General features: G+C 47.9%; 1 protein-coding gene across 4 annotated transcripts in view; it reads left to right on the top strand.

Moving 5' to 3' along the window:
• rapgef4a (Rap guanine nucleotide exchange factor 4a) overlaps positions 1-22,465 on the top strand; it is a 514,684-nt gene that overhangs the window by 60,199 nt on the left and 432,020 nt on the right. For 3 of the 4 annotated variants that reach the window (XR_005459764.1, XM_038789401.1, XM_038789399.1), the window contains exon 2: positions 418-560. Coding sequence is in view for 3 of the 4 variants with exons in the window: in XM_038789401.1 (XP_038645329.1) it covers positions 418-560 (143 nt within the window). In the remaining variant the exon portion in view is untranslated. The remainder of the gene's footprint in view (positions 1-417; positions 561-22,465) is intronic. The other variant, XM_038789400.1, reaches the window with a different exon arrangement.

The raw sequence follows: 22,465 nt of genomic DNA, 5'->3' as shown, positions 1-22,465 counted from the left end.
TTGTACTTTGGGGCCAACATTGGCCGGGAATGTGTTTCACGCCTGTTTCTGAGACCGCCAAGCGGGTGCACCCGATGGACATAAAATTCAGGCCATAAAATTATATTGAAACAAGATGGCTGATACCTTTGTTAAATTTCATATTTATTAATTTTGGATTTAATATAATTATTATGGCCAGAGAAGAAAACAAAATATTTTATAATATTCAGTATACAAGTAGGTATTTGTGCTTTATGCAAATAACTGGAAAGACATACACTGATGGTTGGTTACCAATCATAATTTATTAAAATGTTTATCAGGTTCTTTGAAAAATAATTATTGATGGAAACTCCTCTTATATTTGCTTCTTATTCACAGATCAGTTATCCAGGTAAAGACTGTCTAACAGTACAAATGATTTATTTTTCCCAGACCTGCTGAGCGTTCCAGTGAAGATGTTGATATTATATTTACGCGGCTAAAAGAAGTGAAGGCATTTGAGAAATTTCATCCCAACCTCTTGTACCAGATCTGCTTGTGTGGGTACTATGAAAATCTGGAAAAAGGTGTGACATGTAAGTTAATTCACTGATTTTACTATGACTGTATTTCGCTTAAAAATGGACTTTCCCAAGTTATTCTTCAAATTACCGTAAACGCTTTTAGGGGCTGGTTTAGCACACTGGGCTAAATCGCTGGCTTTTAAAGCAGGCCAAGGCAGGCCAGCAGCACAGTTCAATTCTCGTACCAGCCTCCCCGAACAGGTGCCGGAATGTGACGACTAGGGGCTTTTCACAGTAACTTCATTGAAGCCTACTCGTGACAATAAGCGATTTTCATTTTTTCATTTTTATTTTGGATGTTAGTTGAGTTGCTGCTTTCACACTGAAGCAGTCTTAAGGTCCACTACATTAAATTATATTCCATACAATGGCAAGGGAAAGTACTTGCTGCCAATTAATGCTTATGTGGAATTGATTTTGATTTTTCATTTCAAACATTTCTATTTCTTAATTTGACAGGAATTTTTGCTTTATTTGATGCAACTCTCACATTTTGTTTTGCTTGCCAAGATGTTTTTTGAAAAGTATTTTTATTCATAAAGAATTTTCTCTCCAGGATGTTTTACGGGTGCCTTTTACAATTACATAGTCTTGCCAAAGAACTTCATCCACCATGAGCAGACATCAGGAATTTATGTGCTCGCTATATGCAGATAAAGAGCATGTGCTAGGAATACACATTTATAAACCATGGGTGTGATTTTTGGACGGGTTTGGTGGGGTGATTCACGGCGGCTGTAGTGTCGAGAAACATCCCGCTATTCAATGAACTTTGCCATTTTTTTGGTCTCAGGTAGTTTCCCTGCACCGAGGCTGCACTTAGAGAGATTTTGTGCCAGGGTGGCACTACCCCCTGTCCCCGACCACTTGGGCATCTCCAATGGCCTGTGAGACCCCTCGAGGTGCTGTTATGCCTTGTCCACATTTGTCTGGACCAGTACTAAACAGCACCTGTGAGGTCTTGCAGGCGGGTCCTTTGAGTCCCGGGCACAGAGTGAATCTGCCGTTCGGGTATTTAAATATGCAGATATGAATCTCGCCCAACGAGGGGAGCTCCAGATCATGCCGGGCCAAGTGAATTGGGTGACTTGCGATTGGCCCAGAGCCCGATTTGGGGCACTCGCGCAATTCACCTGGTGCACCCGGCTCCATGCCATTTTCATTAAAATCATAAAATAAATTAAAAGAACTGACTCTGCTCTTACCTAGTAGCCGGATGTACAAGACAGTAAGAAAATATTTAATTTAATCTCCACTGTGTACTCAAGTTATTTGATTTGGCAAAAATGATAGAAAGATTATGGTGGAAAAATAAGAGGCTGGATCCTCCGCTGTCAGGATTCTCTGTTGCCCTGGCAGCCCGGAGATTTCCCGATGGCGTGGGGCTGCTCACAATGGGAAACCCCATTAGTCAGCTGACAGGACAGAGAATCCCACCCAAGAGTTTTTCCATGATGCTTTCCATTATTAGTTCGTCACAAATTGCCTGTGTTTTTTTTTTACAAAGAATAGTTCGACTTATCCCTAGATTTCTGGACAATTTGCACCGCCTGGCTTTATAACCTCACCAGGAAGTGTCTTTGGTTTCAGCTCCTGGAAGCTCGAGTTTCAGAGCTGGAGCGACGGTTGGAGACACTGTGGAGCATCCGCGAGTCGGAGAGCATTGTGGATAGCACGTATAGAGAGGTGGTCACACCGCAGGCTCAGACTCCACAGGCAGGAAGGGAATGGGTGACCACCAAACAGAGCAAGAGAGTGAGACAGGGAGTGCAGGAATCTCCTGTGGCCATTCCCCTGCAGAACAGATATACCGCTTTGGATACTGTTGAGGGTAATGGCCTCTCAGGGGAAAACAGTAACAGCCAAACTCGTGGCACCACGGTTGGTTCTGCTGCAGAGGGGAGGGGGGGATAAGTGTGACATTGCAATAGTTACAGGGGATTCAATTGTAAGGGGAATAGACAGGCGTTTCTGTGGCCGCAAACGAGACTCCAGGATGGTATGTTGCCTCCTTGGTGCTAGGGTCAAGGATGTCTCGGAGCGGGTACAGGGACATTCTGGAGGGGGAGGGTGAACAGCCAGTGGTCGTGGTACACATCGGTACAAACGACATAGGTAAAAAAAGAGATGAGGTCCTAAAAGCAGAATACAGGGAGCTAGGAAAGAAGTTAAGAAATCGGACCTCAAAGGTAGTGATCTCAGGATTACTACCAGTGCCACGTGCTAGTCAGAGTAGAAATGACAGGATATATAGGATGAAAACGTGGCTGATGGGATGGTGTCGGTGGGAGGGTTTCAGATTCCTGGGGCATGGGGACCGGTTCTGGGGGAGGTGGGACCTGTTCAAACTGGACGGGTTACACCTGGGCAGGGCTGGAACTGATGTCTTAGGAGGGCTATTTGCTTGAGTGATTGGGGGGTGTTTAAACTAATGTGGCAGGGGAATGGGAACCGATGCAGGAAGTCGGAAGGTAGTAAAACAGGGACAGAAACAAAAGGCAGTAAGGGGGAAAGTGTAAGGCAGAGAAGCCATAGTCAAAAATCAAAAAGGGTGACAGTACAAGGTACAGTGACTGAGGGGAGCTCAGTGAATAGGCCTAGTAATACAAAAAGAATAAAACGGAAAGTAAAAACATAAATGGAAAGTGACGCTGCAGGTTGTTATTACATGAAGATATGGGTTCAACAACAAGGAAAATTAGGAGAAAAGTTAAGAGGAAAAATAACTTAGGAGAGGTTACTGATCAAGGTGTTAAGATTCAAAATAGAGGAATAAAGCCAACATAAATGTGCTTTATCTGAATGCTCGTAGTATTCGGAATAAGGTAAATGAGTTGATGGCGCATATCATCGTGAATGACTATGATTTAGTGGCCCTTACTGAAACATGGTTAAAGGATGGTCACGACTGGGAATTAAATATCCAAGGGTATCAAACTATATGGAAGGACAGAGTGGATGGTAAGGGAGGTGGTGTAGCTCTGTTATTTTAGGAATGACATCCGGGCAATAGTAAGGGAAGACATTCGTGCTATGGAGGATAAGGTTGAATCCATTTGGGGGGAAATCAAGAATAGTAAGGCGAAAAAGTCACTGATAGTAGTCTATAGGCCACCAAATAGTAACATTATGGTGGGGCAGGCAATAAACAAAGAAATAACGGATGCATGTCGAAATGGTACAGCAGTTATCATGGGGGATTTTAATCTACATGTCGATTGGTTTAACCAGGTTGGTCAAGGCAACCTTGAGGAGGAGTTTATAGAATGTATCCGCGATAGTTTCCTAGAACAGTATGTAATGGAACCTCGAGGGAACAATCGGTCCTAGATCTTGTCCTGTGTAATGAGACAGGATTGATTCATGATCTCATAGTTAGGGATCCTCTCGGAAGGAGCGATCACAACATGGTGGAATTTAAAATACAGATGGAGGGTGAGAAGGTAAAATCAAATACTAGTGTTTTATGTTTAAACAAAGGAGATTACAATGGGATGAGAGAAGAGCTAGCTAAGGTAGACTGGGAGCAAAGACTTTATGGTGAAACAGCTGGGGAACAGTGGAGAACCTTCCAAGCGATTTTCCACAGTGTTCAGCAAATGTTTATACCAACAAAAAGGAAGGACGGTAGAAAGAGTGAAAATTGACCGTGGATATCTAAGGGAGAGTATCAAATTGAAGGGAAAAGCATACAAAGTGGCAAAGGTTAGTGGGAGACTAGGGGCGGAATTCTCCGCAGGGGGCCGAATTAGTGAAGGCCGTCGTGAACTCGGCCGAGGTTCACGACGGCCTTGGAGCCCGCTCCCCGCACCTAATTCACCCCCACCCGGAGGGCTAGGAGCGGGCCTCCGTGCTTCTCGGCAGCGAACTTGTCGCGCCGAGAATGACGCGCGTCCGGCGCATTTGTGAAGTCATCCGCGCATGCGCGGGTTGCCGGTTCCAACCCGCGCATGCATGGATGACTTCATCGCGCAGACGGCACAAACCCGCGCATGCGCGGTGCTGTCTTTCCCCTCAGCCGCCCGGCAAGACTTGGCGGCTTGATCTTGCTGGGCGGCGGAGGGGAAAGAGTGCGTCCGTTTTGGACGCTGGCCCGACGATCGGTGGGCACCGATCGCGGGCCTGTCCCCTCACGAGCACAGTCGTGGTGCTCCCGTGCCAATCGGGCCCCTAGATGGCCCAAACGGGCATCTGGCGCCCGTTTCACGAATGCAGCGACCAGGTGTGGTTGCTGCCATGTTGAAACGGGCGTGAAGGGCTGGTCGCTTGGCCCATCGGGCTCGGGGAATCGCCGTTCGCCGTGAAAAATGGCGAGCGGCGAATTTTCCAAGCGGGGGTGGGGAGAATCGCGGGGGGTGCCAGGGGGGCGTAAAAAATGTCGGGGGGCCCTCCCGCGATTCTCCCAGGCCACGTGGGGAGTGGAGAATTCCGCCCTAGATGACTGGGAAATCTTTAGGGGGCAATAGAAAGCTACTAAAAAAGCTATAAAGAGGAGTAAGGTAGATTATGAAAGTAAACTTGCTCAGAATATAAAAACAGACAGTAAAAGTTTCTACAAATGTATAAAACAAAAAAGAGTGGCTAAGGTAAATATTGGTCCTTTGGAGGATGAGAAAGGAGATATAATAATGGGAGATGAGGAAATGGCTGAGGAACTGAACAGGTTTTGTGGGTCGCTCTTCACAGTGGAAGACACAAATAACATGCAAGTGACTGATAGAAATGAGGCTATGATAGGTGAGGTCCTTGAGATGATTGTTATCACTAAGGAGGTAGTGATGGGCAAGCTAATGGGGCTAAAGGTAGACAAGTCTTCTGGCCCTGGTGGAATGCATCCCAGAGTGCTAAAAGAGATGGCTAGGGAAATTGCAAATGCACTAGTGATAATTTACCAAAATTCACTAGACTCTGGGGTGGCCCCGGTGGATTGGAAATTAGCAAACATGACACCACTGTTTAATAAAAAGGAGGTAGGCAGAAAGTGGGCAATTATAGGCCAGTTAGCTTAACTTCGGTAGTAGGGAAGATGCTGGATTCTATCACCAAGGAAGAAATAGCGAGGCATCTGGATGGAAATTGTCCCATCGGGCAGACGCAGCATGGGTTCATAAAGGGCAGGTTGTGCCTAACTAATTTAGTGGAATTTTTTGAGGACATTACCAGTACAGTAGGTAATGGGGAGGCAACGGATGTGGTATATCTGGATTTCCAGAAAGCTTTTGACAAGGTGCCACACAAAAGGTTGCTGCATAAGATAATGATGCATGGCATTAAGGATAAAGTAGTAGCATGGATAGGGGATTGGTTAATTAATAGAAAGAAAAGCGTGGGGATTATGGGTGTTTATCTGGTTGGCGATCAGTAGCTAGTGGTGTCCCTCAGGGATCAGTGTTGGGCCCACAATTGTTCACAATTTACATAGATGATTTGGAGTTGGGGTCCAAGTGCAATGTGTCCAAGTTTGCAGATGACACTAAGTTGAGTGGTAAAGCGAAAAGTGCAGAGGATACCAGAAGTCTGCAGAGGGATTTGGATAGGTTAAGGGAATGGGCTAGGGTCTGGCAGATGGAATACAATGTTGACAAATGTGAGGTTATCCATTTTGGTACAAATAACAGCAAAAGGGATTATTATTTAAATGATAAGGTTTTAAAACATGCTGCTGTGCAGAGAGACCTGGATGTGCTCGTGCATGAGTCGCAAAAAGTTGGTTTACAGGTGCAACAGGTGATTAAGAAGGCAAATGGAATTTTGTCCTTCATTGCTGGAGGGGTGGAGTTTAAGACTAGGGAGGTTATGCTCCAATTGTTATGTTGCAATTGTATAAGGTGTTCGTGAGGCCACACCTGGAGTATTGTGTTCAGTTTTGGTCTCCTTACCTGAGAAAGGACATACTGGCACTGGAGGGTGTGCAGAGGAGATTCACTAGGTTAATCCCAGAGCTGAAGGGGTTGGATTACGAGGAGAGGTTGAGTAGGCTGGGACTGTACTCGTTGTTCCCTCGAGGATGCGGGGCGGATCTTATAGAAACATATAAAATTATTAAGGGAATAGATAGGATAGATGCGGACAGGTTGTTTCCACTGGCGGGTAAAAGCAGAACTAGGGGGCATAGCCTCAAAATCAGGGGAAGTAGATTTAGGACTGAGTTTAGGGGGAACTTCTTCACCCAAAGGGTTGTGAATCTATGGAATTCCTTGCCTAGTGAAGCAGTTGAGGCTCCTTCATTACATGTTTTTAAGATAAAGATAGATAGTTTTTTGAAGAGTAAAGGGATTAAGGGTTATGGTGTTCGGGTGAGAAAGTGGAGCTGAGTCCACAAAAGATCAGCCATGATCTAATTGAATTGCGGAGCAGGCTCGAGGGGCCAGATGGCCTACTCCTGCTCCTAGTTTTTATGTTCTTAAAACCAGAACATTGCAATTTTGGCACAAGCCTCTCCATTGAAGTAAATTGCATGTCATGAATCTGTTGCCTTGGAACATAAATGTGATTTAATCCCACTTTTGCAATTTAGGGTAGGTAAATCGAGTCGTAAGATCCTGTTACATTGAAATTGACGGGCCCTCCGTCAAACACAGCCAGGTGGCCCAGAAGGTAAAAAAATTAAACTGTGGATCCTCACTCGACCAGGTAGCCAGGTAGTGAATTGTCCCTAGTGGTTTGTTAATCTGTCCTGCCAGTATTTTTGTGCGTCCTCCCATCCACACTCCTGTTGGCATTAGAAAGGCAGTCATTTTCAGCATGCAAGGTGTTTTGACATTATGAAATTTGATAGATTTCTTTGAGAAAATATTTTGGGATACAGTCTATGAGTAAGAATATTTGTACATTTCACCCACCTATTCTTCTATTCAGCATTATTAACTTTTTTAAAATAAATTTAGATTACCCAATTATTTTTTCCAATTAAGGGGCAATTTAGCGTGGCCAATCCACCTACTCTGCACATTTTTGGGTTGTGGGGGCGAAACCCACGCAGACACGGGGAGAACGTGCAAACTCCACACGGACAGTGACCCAGAGCCGGGATCGAACCTGGGACCTCAGCGCCGTGAAGCGGTTGTGCTAACCACTAGGCCACCGTGCTGCCCTCAGCATTATTAACTTGACAATGGCCATAGCTGTTCCTACACAATGAATAGTTTTACACTCCTTGCCAACACGGAGCTCCTGGAAGGCTCCTCCAACTCCTAGGGTGGAATTCTCCCAAAAATAAACAGAGTTGTGCAGTGGGCGGGAAGAACAGCAAGGAAACCTCCAGCCCCAACAGTGGCTTTCTCTGCCATATAGTTCAGTTCATAGGCGAAAAAAAGAATGAAACAGCAGGTTGCTTGCTATGCCAGCAACTTTGGTAAAAAGGATGCCCCAAAACTAGAGGTTAAACATAGAACTAGCTCCCTCTCCAAACAATGCCAGACACCCATCACCCCCATGGAACACCCCATAAACCCCCCATGCAAACCCATCCTCCACACACACCCCCAACTCAAGCAACCACTGCCTGGGCAGTGCCAGTGGGCCGGGTAAATTACGATTTGGGACTCCTGTGGGATTTTCCGCTCCCGCCACCGAAAGCAAGAGTGGAAAATCACCCTACTTGTCTTTTTCTCGCCTCTTGTGAGCCTTGTTCTTTCCTGCTCAGCTGTCTGAGGAATGTGCCTCCACTCTCCCCTTTGCCCTCTACCACCAGTTACAATTATCTTTTTAAGTAGAGGTTCTTAAAGAGGCCATTTCCTTCTGCTTAAGGATGAAGTTTCTTAAAGAACCATTCCCTCATTCTGGGATCAAGATCCACATCAGGCATTCAGGCCCTCAATCATCCTGCTACAATTGGTTATAATGGCAGGGAAATTCCCTTCTCTCCAGCAACGATGTTTGTAGTGGACAGGGGTGGAAAACATGAGGGGAGGCAATAATTAGTTTCCCGACAATGCGAACAGTCACCAAGAACCTGTCGTTGCTGTAGGTCATTGCATCTACTTTATGTCATTTAAATCAGCAACAAACCAGAATGTCTTCCCTTTTGGCATATCCTCAGCCCTGCCAGCAGAAATTCACAATAGTCTGGTTCACAATTTGGATTTCCAGAAGACATTTGATGAGGTACAACATAAAAGGTTGTTACGTGAAATAAAAGGTCATGGTGTAGCGGGTAACATATCAGCCTGGATTGTAGGTTGCTGGAGGGTAGAAAACAGAGAGCGTGCATAATTGGGTTGTTTTCTAATAGGCAGGATGTAACAAGTGGAGTACCATAGGGTCTGTGTTGGGGCATCAACTATTTTACAATCTATGGGCACGATTTAACGGAAATGAATAAAAGTCCCTTGTCAAGCCCGTTTAGCCGGGTGTTTTCCAGCGCTTGCAGCCCCGAGAAAGACCCGCTATCTAACAGGACTTTGTTTCAGTTCGGGACCTCAGCGGTGAATGCTGGCATGGGTACTGCCATGGTGCCAGGCTGGCAGTGCCAAGGTGCCTGGGTGGCATTGCTTTGTTTAATTTGGGGACCTCAGTGGGGAATGCCCCAATCGATTGATTTGAATTTCCCCAATAACGGGGCTGTTCCTCGATCACTGGGCGGTTCTTTCCACCTTATTTGTGTCCTTTGTTTCAGACTCCACTGGCGCCGGGATGTCTGACCTGCTATAGAATGTTTCAATCTCTTCTAATTGTTGTGTCCATTGTGCCTGGGAATCACTGGGAATCGCTCACTTAATATGCGCAGCACGTTAGTTACAATGCTGTCTGGTTTCTTTAGCAGCTAGTATACACAGGGGATTCTGCAAACTGCTTGTCTCTTTGCAACTGTCCATTTTTCCCTGTAACCTTTGCGTTCTTCCATTTTGTGTGAGGAAGTGGCCAACCCAGGTGGCTACAATGGTGAGTCAGGCAAATCTCGTGAGAAGCCTGGGGCACGGACCTTGCCCCTTATTCTGAGACTATGTACCAAAACCAGGGGAAACATCCATCCTACATCTACCCTATCGAGTCCTTCAATGAAGTCATCTCTCATTCTTCTAAACCCTAGAGAATACAGTCCCAGTTTCCTCAATCTGATTTCACCCTATATCAATGACTTAGATAAGGGAGTAAAGGCATGGTAGCTGTTATGGACTGCATAGTAGCACAGTGGTTAGCACTGTTGCTTCACAGTTCCAGGGTCCCAGGTTCGATTCCCGGCTTGGATCACTGTCTGTGCAGAGTCCGCACGTTCTCTCCGTGTTTGCGTGGGATTCCGGGTGCTCCGGTTTCCTACCACAAATCCAAAAGACGTGCTTGTTAGGTGAATTAGACATTCTGAATTCACCCTCAGTGCACCCAAACAGGCGCCGGATTGTGACTAGGGGCTTTTCACAGTAACTTGATTGCAGCGTTAATTTAAGTCAACTTGAGACACCAATAAAGATTATTATTATAACAACCTCCACAGGACCCACGGGGATGACCCTTATTAATTTCTCCAAGAGGCCTTTGGAGTACAAGCTCCCCCGCTGAGGGTTGGAGTCTCCTCAGCGGGCTAGCTAACACAGTACCTTAAACATCAGCCCAGGTAGAAGCCAAGCTGCAGCAAAGTCCCGACTGTTACTTGTAAATACTTTACCTTTGGTGGGTGGCACGGTGGTTAGCACTGATGCCTCACGGTGCCGAGGACCCGGGTTCAATCCCGGTCTCGGGTCACTGTCCGTGTGGAGTTTGTACCTTCTCCCAGTGTCTGCGTGGGTCTCACCCCCACAACCTAAAGATGTGCAGGGTAGGTGGATTGGCCATGCTAAATTGCCCCTTAATTGGAAAAACAAGAATTGGATACTTTAAATTTATATTAAAAAACGTTTGGAAATGAACCATTATTTTGATCCTCCTTTCTAGACTCCTCTATGACTACTAAAGTAGCTAAATTTGCAGATAGGCAGGGAAATATATTTTAAAATATAAAAATTAGGGCAGCATAGTAACACAGTGGTTAGCATAATTGCTTCACAGCTCTAGGGTTCCAAGTTCGATTCCCGGCTTGGGTCACTGTCTGTGCGGAGTCTGCACGCTCTCCCCATGTCTACGTGGGTTTCCTCCGGGTGCTCACGTTTCCTCCCTGTGGTGAATGTCACTTAGTAATTCACACTGTATTTACCAATACTATTGTAAGCGCAGTAGCGTTATCCGACCACTAGGGGGAGTAGCTCTTGGAATGCTCAGGAGTTTGTACAGGGCTCCACCCTTGGCTCCGCCCACGACTCCTCCCCCTAGACTGCTGTATAAATAACCGTGTCCAGAGCCAGCCTGGGTTCATCGAGAGTTCAATGGGTAACAGGCTGACTCTGAAGTAAGTAGATTAAAACCACTGTTCATATCTGAAATCACGTGTCTCGTGAATTGATGGTTCCATCACTCCCACAGTCCAAAGATGTACAGATTAGGTGGGTTGGCCATTCTGAATTGCCCATAGTGTGCAAAATGGTTAGGTGGGGTTACGGGGATAGGGTGGAGGTGTTGGCTTGGGTAGGGTGCTCTTTCCAAGGGTCGGTGCAGACTTGATGGGCCGAACGGCCTCCTTCTGCACTGTAAATTCAATGATTCTATGAAAAGGACAAAGGAGATTGCAGATGAATATAGATAGTTTGAGTGAGTGGGAAAATTCTGGCAGGTGGAGTATAATGTGGGAAAATATGAAGTTCTTCATTTTGGCAGGACGAATAAAGAAGCCAAATATTATTTAATTGTAAAACAACTGCAGAATTCCCAGGTGCAACAGGACCTAGGTGTTCTAGTGCATGAGTCACAAAAAGTGAGTATGCAAGCACAAGAAGTAATTAAGGAGGCTGATGGAATGTTATCCTTTATTACAGGAGGAACTGAACATAAATAAGGAAGTTATGCTTCATTTATACAGAGAGTTGGTGAGACCACATCTTGAATACTGTGGATCTTTGAAAAAGAGTCATTGGACTCGAAACGGTAGCTCTTTTCTCTCCCCACAGATGTTGCCAGACCTGCTGAGATTTTCCAGCATTTTCTCTTTTCTCTTGAATACTGAATGCTGTGTGCTGCTTTGGTCTCCTTATTTCAGGAAGAATGTAAATGCATTGGAGGTGGTTCAATGGAGGTTTTCAGAACGAATATGTTGTCTTTTAAGGATAGGTTGGACAAGCTAGGCTTGTTTCCATTGGAGTTTAGAAGAGTGAGTGGTGACATGATTGAAGTATATAAAATCCTGAAAGGTCTTTCTTTCCCTTTAATCCATGTTCTTTCCTTCTCTTTGAGCCGATTCAGCGGTCTCGTCAGCCCAACTTGGTGTGGAGATGAGGCCGTTGAATCTCACAAGAGGTATCTCTCTCAATTTGCAATGCTTGAAACGGAATCTCATGAGACATCGCAATCTGGATCTTGCCCTCACTAGGCGTGATCCAGATCAGAATATTTAAATAAGCCATATATACACAAGGTCGCCGGATTTACCCGACGCCCAGGACTCAACGGCCGCACTTGGGAGACCTCGTCAGGGAGCCGTTTAGTATTTGTCCACACAAGTGAGGACCAAGTGTAACGGCTCCCAGGTCATTGGAGACCCCCGGATGGTTGGGGACAGGGCAATGTGTCACCCTGGCTCTCCCTTTGGCACACAGCACCTTGGCACTGCCAATATGGCACCTTGGCAGTGCTACCTGAGCACTGCCAGGGTTCCCAGGTGGCACTGCCAAGCTGGCAGGGGAATGCCCAGGGTGCCAGGCTGGCAGTGCCAGGTTGCACAGGTGCCAGATTGGCACTGACTGGGATCAAGCTCGGGGGGGGGGGGGGGGGGGGGGGGGGGGGATCTTCCAGTTAGAGGTTAGGAAGTGTTCTTGAGGACCTCCCAAAGATTGAACATAGAACATAGAACACTACAGCGCAGTACGGGCCCTTCGGCCCTCGATGTTGCGCCGACCCGTGAAACCATCTGAAGCCTATCTGACCTACACTATTCCATTTTCATCCATATGTCTATCCAGTGACCACTTAAATGCCCTTAAAGTTGGCGAGTCTACTACTGTTGCAGGCAGGGCGTTCCACACCTCTACTACTCTCTGAGTAAAGAAACTGCCTCTGACATCTGTCCTATATCTATCACCCCTCAATTTAAAGCTATGTCCCCTCGTGTTGGTCATCACCATCCGAGTAAAAAGACTCTCACTGTCCACCCTATCTAACCCTCTGACTATCTTATATGTCTCTATTAAGTCACCTCTCAGCCTTCTCCTCTCTAACGAAAACAACCTCAATTCCCTGAGCCTTTCCTCGTAAGACCTTCCCTCCATACCAGGCAACATCCTAGTAAATCTCCTCTGAACCCTTTCCAAAGCTTCCACATCCTTCCTATAATGTGGTGACCAGAACTGCACGCAGTACTCCAGGTGCGGCCGCACCAGAGTTATGTACAGCTACAGCATGACCTTGTGGTTCCGAAACTCAATCCCCCTGCTTATAAAGGCTAGCACACCATATGCCTTCTTAACAGCCCTATTAACCTGGGTGGCAACTTTCAGGGATTTATGTACCTGGATGCCGAGATCTCTCTGTTCATCTACACTACCAAGAATCTTGCCATTAGCCCAGTACTCTGCATTCCTGTTACTCCTTCCAAAGTGAACCACCTCACACTTTTCCGCATTAAACTCCATCTGCCACCTCTCAGCCCAGCTCTGCAACTTATCTATGTCCCTCTGTATCCTATAACATCCTTCAGCACTATCCACAACTCCACCGACCTTCGTGTCGTCTGCAAATTTACTAACCCATCCTTCTACACCCTCTTCCAGGTCATTTATAAAAATGACAAACAGCAGTGGCCCCAAAACAGATCCTTGCGGTACACCACTAGTAACTGAACTCCAGGATGAACATTTGCCATCAACCACCACCCTCTGCCTTCTTTCAGCTAGCCAATTACTGATCCAAACTGCTAATTCACCTTCCATTCCATACTTCCTTATTTTCTGCAATAGCCTACCGTGGGGAACCTTATTGGCGGTGGGGGTGAGGGGTGTCGGCTGAAAAGGGAAAGATCTGGTCAGCCGATTAAAATGGCTGAAGCTCAGCAGCAGGAAATCATTCTTAAGCGTGGCCTTGGTGAAGAGAATCTCCCCAAGGCCAAAAAATACGTCAAAGTGCCGTTGAATAGAACGATGTTTCTCGGCATTCTCAGCATGTCATCATGCAGGATAACCAATACACGACACATAACAACCAATGACCAGACAGGACACCACCACTATAAAGCCCACCGGGTATTAAGGCTCTCCCTCTCTCACAGGACACGGCCAGGGAGATAGTCGCAGTGCACAGGCCAATGAACATTCACCATGTGATAGAGAGCTAGTCTGGTCAAGCCAGTAGGAGGTTATCAGTTAGGTTAATAGAGTGACAACCCACAGCAGATTATGTACAGATATCAACAGGTTCAATAAAACAGTGTTGGACCATCTCCTGTGACGGAAACCTGTTTCTCGTTTTATTGCATCCAGTTGCAGTCAATGTTAGACCAACACAGATAACACATCGCGCAGAATCCCGGGCAAGATTCTCCGCAAATGCGGAGAATCGTAAAGGCTGCCATGGGACAGGCTGTGACCCACGGCAGCCTTCACGCCCACTTCCGGGGCCGATTCTCCCCCCCCCCCCCCCCCGGGCGGGGCTAGGAGCGCGGCCCCGTGCGTCACGGCGGCGCGGCCTTGAAGATGGTCGTTAAGGCCGCACGCCAAGCGTCACGCCGGCTGATGCGGCCGATGACGTCAGCCGTGCATGCGCAGGTTGGACAACGCCAACCCGTGCATGCACAGTTGGCGTCTTTTCCCTCAGCCGCCCCGCAAGACGTGGCGGCTTGATCTTGCGGGGTGGGTGGAGGGAAAAGAGTGTGTCCGTTACGGATGCACGGCCCCCTTGGCACGGCCATGGTACTGCCGTGCCAATCGGGCCCCCAAATGCACCAAACGGGCATCTGGCGCCCGTTTTACGACAGCAGCAAGCAGGTGTGTTTGCTGCCGTGTTGAAACGGGCGCAAAGGCCCGGCCGCTCGGCCCATCGGCCTCGGAGAATCGCCGCTCGCCGTAAAAAATGGCGAGAGCGGCGATTCGTGGCGTGGGGGGGGGGGGGGAGAATAGCGGGAGGGCGTGAAAAATGTCGGGAGGCCCTCCCGCTATTCTCCCACCCGGCGTGGGGGGCGGAGAATCGCGCCCCACATCTTTTATTTCTATTTCCGTACTTCCTTTGACTCTAATTCACTCCACTTTCCATTATTCCTGAAAGGGTCCTTATCTTGTTAAGAACCCAGCTTATCTTTCTGCCCGGAGTTTAATTTGTAATGAATATACAAGTTCAGTAATTTCCTGAAATTCTTGAAGTTGAAGGTGAACTGCTGTTTTTGAGAAGCTAACAGCAGAGCAGTGCAAATCAACCAGTAATTTGTTGACAATTCACAAGACATCTCTTCCTTGCCACAAGTTCCTGGATGATAAGGACAATCAATAACAGCATCTCGTTTAACTTGCATTATTTTGCCAGCAACCTCGATCCCACTATTTCTGAATCTATCTGAATAATCTCTGTATGCCAGAGCTGTGCAAGTTTTAAAGAACATCCTGGTCAATGTTTGGATTGGTGCTAATATATGCATGGCTCATGTGCTAATTTCATCTATGGGTTCAGTTTCTGATCATTATCCCTGTGTCATCAAATATTGATAAGTACATTGGTATAATTATCCAGCAACACTTGTCCTCTAGCCATCAGTATTGATAGCAAATCATTGTGAAAGGTCTCTATTGTAATGCACAATAACCATTTAAAAAAAGAAACTGAGTCAGAAACAACAAGATTGACTTGGAGGCCAATAAACAATACAATAGAAATCCAATCTACAATAATTTTCATAATTATTATATTTTGAATAGTTTCAAACATCTGTGACTTGCATTTTAAAATGGTTAAAAGGTAATTAGTATGAATGTTACATGTTGCACACCCATGAATCAGTACTAATTTGTTATGAGATTTTTTGAAAATACTGGACCGAAAGTAATAATTCTAATTTTTAGGCAAATCGAGACTGCCAAAACGTTACTGTAGTTATTATGTTATGTCCCAATATGTTTGTCATGTCTAAAGCCCTACTCTAACATGGCACCTCCGAATAGAATACATGAATTATGTATTTTCCTGTTCTTTAATTAGGTTGATTCTCAGACATCAACTAAAAATAAACAAGAGGCCTGTGAGAACTAATATATTCCCAGTGGTGCCACAGCTTGAAGCTCATTCAAAGCACTGAGCTTATATTAGACAAATGGGATCGTAGCTTCTAATTTGCATCAGAAAGAGATGGCTTGAAGGAATTATAAGAAATACATGCATACTTACCTGTCCTCGACGATTATGCTGTCACTTCCGGTAATGGGAGCTGCTTGGGGCCTGCATCGAAGACACTTCACAGGCTCAAGTACCGTCCAGCTCTGGTGAATTCAAGGAGTCCACATTCCCTTTTTTACTTCACTAGCTGCTGTAAAGTAAGTACGTTTAAAGGGCCCAGTGAAATTGACAGGCCAGGGAGAAAGTAAGGACGCGATCCAATGGCGACGCTGCACTCGAAAAGCAGCTTGCCAAGCACAGAGTGGCACAGATTGGCCGATCAAAGCCGGGAGACCCCGGTCCCGTGATCTACGCGACTTGCAACACCTCACGAAATCTCACATGATCTCACGAGACGATACAATGTAAATCCTGCCCTTTATGGGCGGGATCACATTTTAGCAAATATGCACATTAGAGCTAGTCTCACTTTCATGTGTTGGGGCTGGATTCTCCATTTCAGCGACTATGTCCCCTCGTGGTCGTGAAAACTATAGTCTTTTACACCAGAAAAGGCCACAGATTCATTGCCTTGCAAGGAGCTAGCAGGCAGCTGTCATGGAGCTCGCAACTCCAGCTGCCGATACGGTCCCCCACACTTTTGGGTCAGAGGCCGCGCATGCGCATGGCGGCAGCATCCAATGGCAGCGCCATGCTCTATGGCGGACTCAGACCGCGGAAATAGTGCCCCTGATCAGCCGCGCGCCCAACCCGGATGGCCCGCTCAAATATACCCCAGTCCCGAATGAGCCCCCCCCCGCCCCCTGATCGGTCCACCACTGACTATGGCTGCTACGGACTGCGTCTTCAGCTGCCTTGCGAGTATCCCGAACGGCAGAGTTCCCAGCATTGATCCCTGAGGAACACCACTAGTTACAGCCCTCCATTCAGAAATGCACCCTTCCACTGCTACCCTCTGTCTTCTATGACCGAGGCAGTTCTGTATCCAACTTGGCAGCTCACCTTTGATCCTGTGCAACTTCACCTTTTTGTACCAGTCTGCCAAGAGGGACCTTGTTAAAGGCCTCACTGAAGTCCATGTAGACAACATCCACTACCCTACCTGAATCAATCATCTTTGTCACTTCCTTGAAAAACTCTATCAAGTTCATGATACATGACCTCCCCTTCACAAAACCGTGCTGCCTCTCGCTAATACGTCCACTTATTTCCAAGTGGGAGTAAACCCTGTCTTGAAGAATACTCTCCAATAATTTCCCTACCTCTGACGTAAGGCTCATCGGCCTGTAATTACCTGGATTATCCTTGCTACCCTTCTTAAACAAAGGAACAACATTGGCTATTCTCCAATCCTCCGGGACCTCCCCTGTAGCCAGTGAGGATACAAAGATTTCTCTCAAGTCCCCATCAATTTCCTCCCTAGCCTCTCTCAGTATTCTGGGGTACATCCCATCAGGCCCTGGGGACTTGTCTACCTTAATGTTTTTCAAGACCCCCAATACCGTCTCCTTTTTGATATCAACATGACCCAAACTTTCTACACACCCTTCCCCAGACTTATCATCCACAAAGTCCTTCTCTTTGATGAATACTGAATATTAACCAAAGCAGTATGTGTACAATTTAAAACTTAAATAGCATTCTAGTGAAGTAAAACTATGCATTCCATTGAGATATTTATGTTTGCAGGTATTAAGAAGTAAGAAAATTTTCTTAGAGGAGTAACCTTATTGGCAAAAAAAGGACAATCACTAATTCAGAATTCAGACTAACAAGGTTTATTGGACAATAAAGATTGATACTTAACAGATTCACTCGTTGATGCATGGCACAGTACACATGTTCAACGCTTGTCAGTATGTCTTTCCCATGGACCTCAGGTCTTCTGTCCTCGTCTCCTTGAACCTAGTCCTTTGATTCATAGTGACTTTTGAGATTTTAACTTAGCCAACTTAACTCTAATATACAAATCCCTTTGCAGCTTTATAACTAACTCTAGTGAACCCTTTTCCAATCCACAGTCCACCTTAAGTAGCAATTCCTAACGCTCGCTCTTGTTCTCTCATATTCTCTCTGCATTCACTCTCTCATACACCCTCTCTTTCTGTCCCCTGCTCTCTCTCTCTCTGTCTCTCCTCCTGCCCTCTTTCTCCCTCTCTCTCTTCCCCTCAAAACAACCAACAACTTTAACCCAACATATGCAACTCTTGACCAATGGGAAGAGTGTTCCTGGCTTCCCTACAACAATCTAACCTTAACTTCTATGTCGTAACTGGAGGTCCTCGGAACATCTAGTCCTCAGACAATCTTCCTGGCCAACCAGCATTGTAGCTTTGTTTTCTGTTTATTGCTCAGCTCGACTTGCTGGAGCCCAAATGTGTAAATGTGTCCAAGTTATAACTCCAGTTCTCTCCATGTATTTGTTTTTAAAGCTACATCACAATATTTATCACTTAAAGAGATGTTAACAAGATTTTCTCAACAACATATCCCCAAAATTCACAAATTATCCCAATAATACATTCAAATTAAGACGTCAGAACTAAGGTTATGTACAGTACAATTTGACAGCTTAAGCCTTATTAATTATGCAAAATGGGCCAATGGGGTGAAATCTAACAATGGCACAAGGAATTAGTCCAGTTCTCACTAAATGATCCCAGTGGTTCATTTTCATTTTACTTAAAAAAAACAAAATTTGGGGTTATTAATTCCTTCACACTCAAAAGCAGAATGCAGTGAGTAGCGAGAACAATTCCTGTGCCTGAATGAATAGACTCAAATTACAACTAATATCGTACTTCCGGCCTCATTCCATCCCCCTGGCAAGCTCAGAAGAGACAACCTTAAAGATTATGTCGTCATGTCACCTGCATTGGTTCACAGATAAGTTGTCAAAGGTGATTTCGGAGAGCGTGTGCAAATAGATGGAGGGTAGTAGTGGCTATGATTGAGGCAAGTGACATTGGCTGTGATAGGTGGTTGGAGTGGGCTGCAGCAGCAGTGAATGGCGTAGTCAAGTTTTGTGGTTGTGAGGGAAAAAGGGTTGAGACTGGTGCCCGGCAGTCGGTGATTCAAGAGGAACTCTCCTGCACTTCCTGACTCCAATGATTTTCTCCTTTTTGCACAGATGTAATTTTCTTGTACTGATTGTCTTAGTCAAATTAATATATATTTTTTATTAATTTACAGGATGTGGGCATCGCTGGTCAGGCCAGCATTTATTGCCCATCCTTAGTTGCCCTTTGGAAGGTGGCGATGAGTTGCCTTTTGAACCACGCAGTCCATGGGACTTAACCGACAAGCCCCTTACATTCATATGTGAAGGGCTTAAAACCAGTTTCAGGGCGTGGAACTCAATGGACATTTTCTGACGTATCAACATTGTGGACAGTTCACTTCTGCCTCACAATGAAAACTATTAGCTGCCCACCTATTGGCTAATTTAGGTGCATGTTTAGTGCCTGAAAATAGGAGCACAGGGTATTGAATTTTAAGCCTTGGAATTAGATATGACTTGGTTGAGTCCAATGTTCCCTCTAAGATGTGTAGATGGCAGCAATGGGATTATGAAATGAAATGAATAATGAAAATCACTATTGTCACGAGTAGGCTTCAATGAAGTTACTGTGAAAAGCCCCTAGTCCGCCACATTCCGGCACCTGTCCGGGGGAGGCTGTACGGGAATCGAACCGTTCTGCTAGGCCTGCTTGGTCTGCTTTAAAAAGCCAGCGATTTAGCCTGGTGAGCTAAACCATTCTCCGCACCCGCTGGAAAATCAGCGTTAACGGCCGACTTTTGCGATGGCCCCAACACGGCCACGTTCCCGATGTTATTCACGTCCGGGAAATGGGCTAGGAACGTGGCCGTGTCAATCACGTGCGCGATGACGTCGGAACGCGACGACGACACGAACACGCCCACGTGAGGCCGCCCGACGCCGTAAAAAGGCGCGGGCGAGCACAGAAACTAGGCCAGGATGTCGGAGCGAAGGAGAGCAGCCCCGCGATTCGTGGAGCTGACGTGGAGACGCTGCTCGAATCAATCGAGCAGAGGAGGGGCATCATCTGCCCGCATAGAGGGCATCGCCACCCTGCCAGCACGGTGCGCCAGGCCTGCCGTGAGGTGGGGTGCTGCTGCCGTCAATGCTGTGGGGCAGACCCCTCGCTCTGCAGAGCAATTGTCGGAAGAAGATGCACAACCTCACCAGGGCTGCAGGTAAGTGGCCAGAGGGTGCCCCCGGGTCACAACCATCCCTCCCCCCCTTTACTTAATCACCCACCTCCTCCCCCCCCAGGGCACGGGGGTGGAGGGGGGACTGGGGCAGTAGTGAGTTGAGGGTGGTTCACAAAGTAGTCACAGACCCAGCGCTCTGGCCCTCCTGGAGAGATGCAATGGTCCTATTACAACTCGACCCCCAATCTGAACGGACTGCTGATACCTGCCGTATTGTAATGATCTACCTATGCCCTCTCCCCCAACAGGACAAGACCGCTCACAACACTCGTGAGCGGAACAAGACTGGAGGGGGTTCACCCATCCTGCACCCCCTCACCACGTTTGAGCAGAGGGCACTGGACCTTGTTGGGGGATCTGCCACCCGGGAGAGTCGCGCAATGCGAGGTTGGCGGAGCTGCAACACGTGAGACAACCCTGCATGACAAACACCCCCCCCCCCCCCTCCCCCATCCTCTGTCCCTTCACACACCCTGCCCACTTGGACACCTCCCCCATCCTCTGTCCCTTCACACACCCTGCCCACTTGGACACCTCCCCATCCTCTGTCCCTTCACACACCCTCCCACTGGAACACCTCCCCCATCCTCTGTCCCTTCACACGCTGCCCATTGGGACCGTCCAGCGCCCAGCCGAGCGTCTCTAAATAACCCTTTCATTCTCTTCCCTAGGACGTGATGCCGAACGACCAGGGCCGTCTGCCTCCAGGCGGACACAGGCATCTGCCCCACCGCACCCATGGGCCGCACGACAGAGGGTGCCCAATCAGCGGGAGTCCCATCCTCCCCCACCGAATCTGTGAGCAGGACGCCCAGAGGGCGGCGAGAGAGCAAGAGAGAGAAAATGGCCCGCGAACGCCCTGCGGCCTCTCAGCGGGCCGATGACATAGAGGAGTCGTCCACAGCCAAGACGACCTCGAGCTTGCGGCACAGCTATTTCCCACACCATCCACCATCCCAGAGACACTCACGACCCGGTTGGGCTATTTAGTGAAGAGTCTCCTGGGTCACAGTCTGGTTCGCACATCACAGCTGAGCAGTGTACAGCAGGTGGAGGTCGGAGCAGCTGAGGGCCCGGACTGGCGGAGGGCAGGCCAGGCCCAGCATCAGCTGGCTCCCAGACGTTTTCCGAGTTCCTGGAGTTTCTCAACCCACCCGCACAGCCGATGCATCAAGAAACCCAGGGACACAATGACGGGATGAGGGCTGTCTTCCAGACTCTGCAGACGCTGTTAGAGGAGTCGACCGTGTCCACGAGCAGGGAGTGGTGCCGCTCATGGCAGCCACCCAGGCCGACACCGGCCACGGGTGGCATCCGCGGTGGAGGCAATGGGTCAGGTTATGCAAGGCGTTGGGCTTAATGTGCACGCGTCATCCTCGGCCCTGGACAGGGTTGCCCTCTCACAGGCCAGCAATGCGCCAGAGCCAACACGACATTGCCGGCGCGCTGCGGGCCTTGGCCAAGTCTCAGCAGGTCATGGCCCAGTCGCAGCACGCCATGGCACAGTCCAGCACGCCATGGCACAGTCATAGCAGTCAGTCGCGGAGAGCATCAACCGCCTGACACATGTGCTGGATGGCATCGTGCACTTCTCAGGTTGGATCGCACAGTCCTTGGCGGGGAATGTCTAACTCCTGGTACTGCGTCTCTGCAAACCTTCGGATCCTGGTGGATACCGTTTGCAGGCCTCCAGGACTGGCATCGCCTCTGTCCCGGGGCCACCGGGCTCCCCGAGGGAGGAGGTGGTTTCGGGGCCCGTCCCATTAACTCCATCACGGGACGTCCCGGAATTCTCGGCCTCACCCCGTCCCATCCCTGGTGCATCGGGTGGGCAGCAGGCAGAGCAGAGTGGCACAACATCACCTGAGACGCCCGCAGAGCAGCCTGGCCCATCAAGGCCGGGTCGCCCAGGAAACGCTTGCCGAAGGAGAAACGAGTCGAAGGGGGGCGATCTTCAGCAAGTCCTCCTCCACTCCTGCTGTATCATCTGGGGAATCACTTAGACGTAGTGGTAGGGCCCGTAAGGCAACAAAGAGAGACACTGAGTAAGTTGGCACGGGTGAAGGGCACAGTTTAGTTGTAGGGGCTAGGGCACCTGTAAATTATTGTTAACATTAAACGCACTGTTCTACCTTACTTGTAATACCGTGTGATTGTTCCACAGCCACAGGAAATCGTGATGGTGTCGGAGTGTCGCTGGGGTTGACGAGTGGTGAAAACTTCGGTGCCGGGTGTACAGTCCCTGCCCTCCCCCACCCCCTCCCACAGCTAGCCCACAACGACGCGTGAACCGTGGCTGCCACCAAGGCGTCGCGTGCCCGCCGTCCTAGCCGGGGTCCGTCGTG

The sequence above is a fragment of the Scyliorhinus canicula genome, chromosome 2, assembly GCF_902713615.1.
Source record: "Scyliorhinus canicula chromosome 2, sScyCan1.1, whole genome shotgun sequence".
NCBI lineage: Eukaryota > Metazoa > Chordata > Chondrichthyes > Carcharhiniformes > Scyliorhinidae > Scyliorhinus > Scyliorhinus canicula.
Note: the sequence above shows the minus strand (reverse complement) of the source record. Positions and strands in the feature narration are given on the sequence as shown.